Genomic DNA, 984 nt, shown 5'->3' with positions numbered 1-984 from the left:
TCGTGTTTTACTTTTGCAGGTTTTGCAGAAGAAGATGGAGATTTGTAGAGTGTCTTCAGCAAATCCGATGATCGAAGAAGAAGCTTTTGAAACCTCGGTTTTGGTCAGAGACTTTCATAGACGGAGGGGCAAAATGGGTATTTTGTAAGGTCGTTTATGAAACCTAGGGTTTCTGCTTTTTGTTCTCAGACTTGTTCTTTTAGTTTTGAGTTTTCTCTCTTGCGTGGGGCGAGGTGATTTCCACTTCTCCGCATTCGGTGCCGCCGTTCGACGGTTTGTGTCTGTAATCCTAAATCAAACACTTCTTTTCCCGAGACCTAGGCCCGAATTCCTGCTCGGTAACCGAACTTCGTACATCGATGTGTTATCTCTCTTCTTTTGATTTCTATTCTTTTTCAAATGAGTGTTAGAGTGAAGTCGGTGAGAGATTCGGAGGGAACCATTATACCTATATATAGGAATCTTTTATGATCCCACATTGTCATAAATTATCATAAAAGGGAAAAATCAGTCTTTCAAATCAAAACTTATAAAGAGAAGTCTCACACAAACATATCTCCGAATTTTATGATGTATAACAAAAGTGAATAGAATTTCTTAAAACCTAAAATCCCAGATTTTGTACATTCCAACAAAAAAAATCTTTAAAAAAAAAGATTTTTTTTTCTCCTTCATACATTTCTGATACATTTTCATTTCTCTAATGGACAAACATGCTTTCAGACTCTAATTGCCTATCAGCAGGTCAAGGGAAGAACCTACCTTGACTTGCACGGCAAGGTGTTGCATTTACGTTGCCCGCTCGTTACCCTCAAAAAACCCTAGAGCGATTTACAATTTAGGCAAGAAGCTTAACACGCAGGGAACAAGACAAACAAGAATTAAAAGAGCTTAACTACAGTTTCCTATGTTGTTACAGACATTTATTTTCCCGAACTCTCTTCGCTACTTCCCACGATTCTACTCCACAAGCTGCTGAACCCA

General features: G+C 38.4%; 1 protein-coding gene across 1 annotated transcript in view; it reads right to left on the bottom strand.

The window, feature by feature from the left end:
- Window positions 1–597: 597 nt before the first annotated feature.
- LOC104809128 overlaps window positions 598–984 on the bottom strand; it is a 6,187-nt gene continuing 5,800 nt past the window's right edge. The window contains exon 16 of the mRNA XM_010535025.2: window positions 598–981. Within this exon, the coding sequence (XP_010533327.1) occupies window positions 924–981 (58 nt within the window). The 3' untranslated portion in view covers window positions 598–923. The remainder of the gene's footprint in view (window positions 982–984) is intronic.

Source organism: Tarenaya hassleriana, unplaced genomic scaffold, assembly GCF_000463585.1.
Source record: "Tarenaya hassleriana unplaced genomic scaffold, ASM46358v1 Cleome151, whole genome shotgun sequence".
Classification (NCBI taxonomy): Eukaryota; Viridiplantae; Streptophyta; class Magnoliopsida; order Brassicales; family Cleomaceae; genus Tarenaya; species Tarenaya hassleriana.
This window is presented reverse-complemented; position numbering and strand designations above follow the sequence as displayed.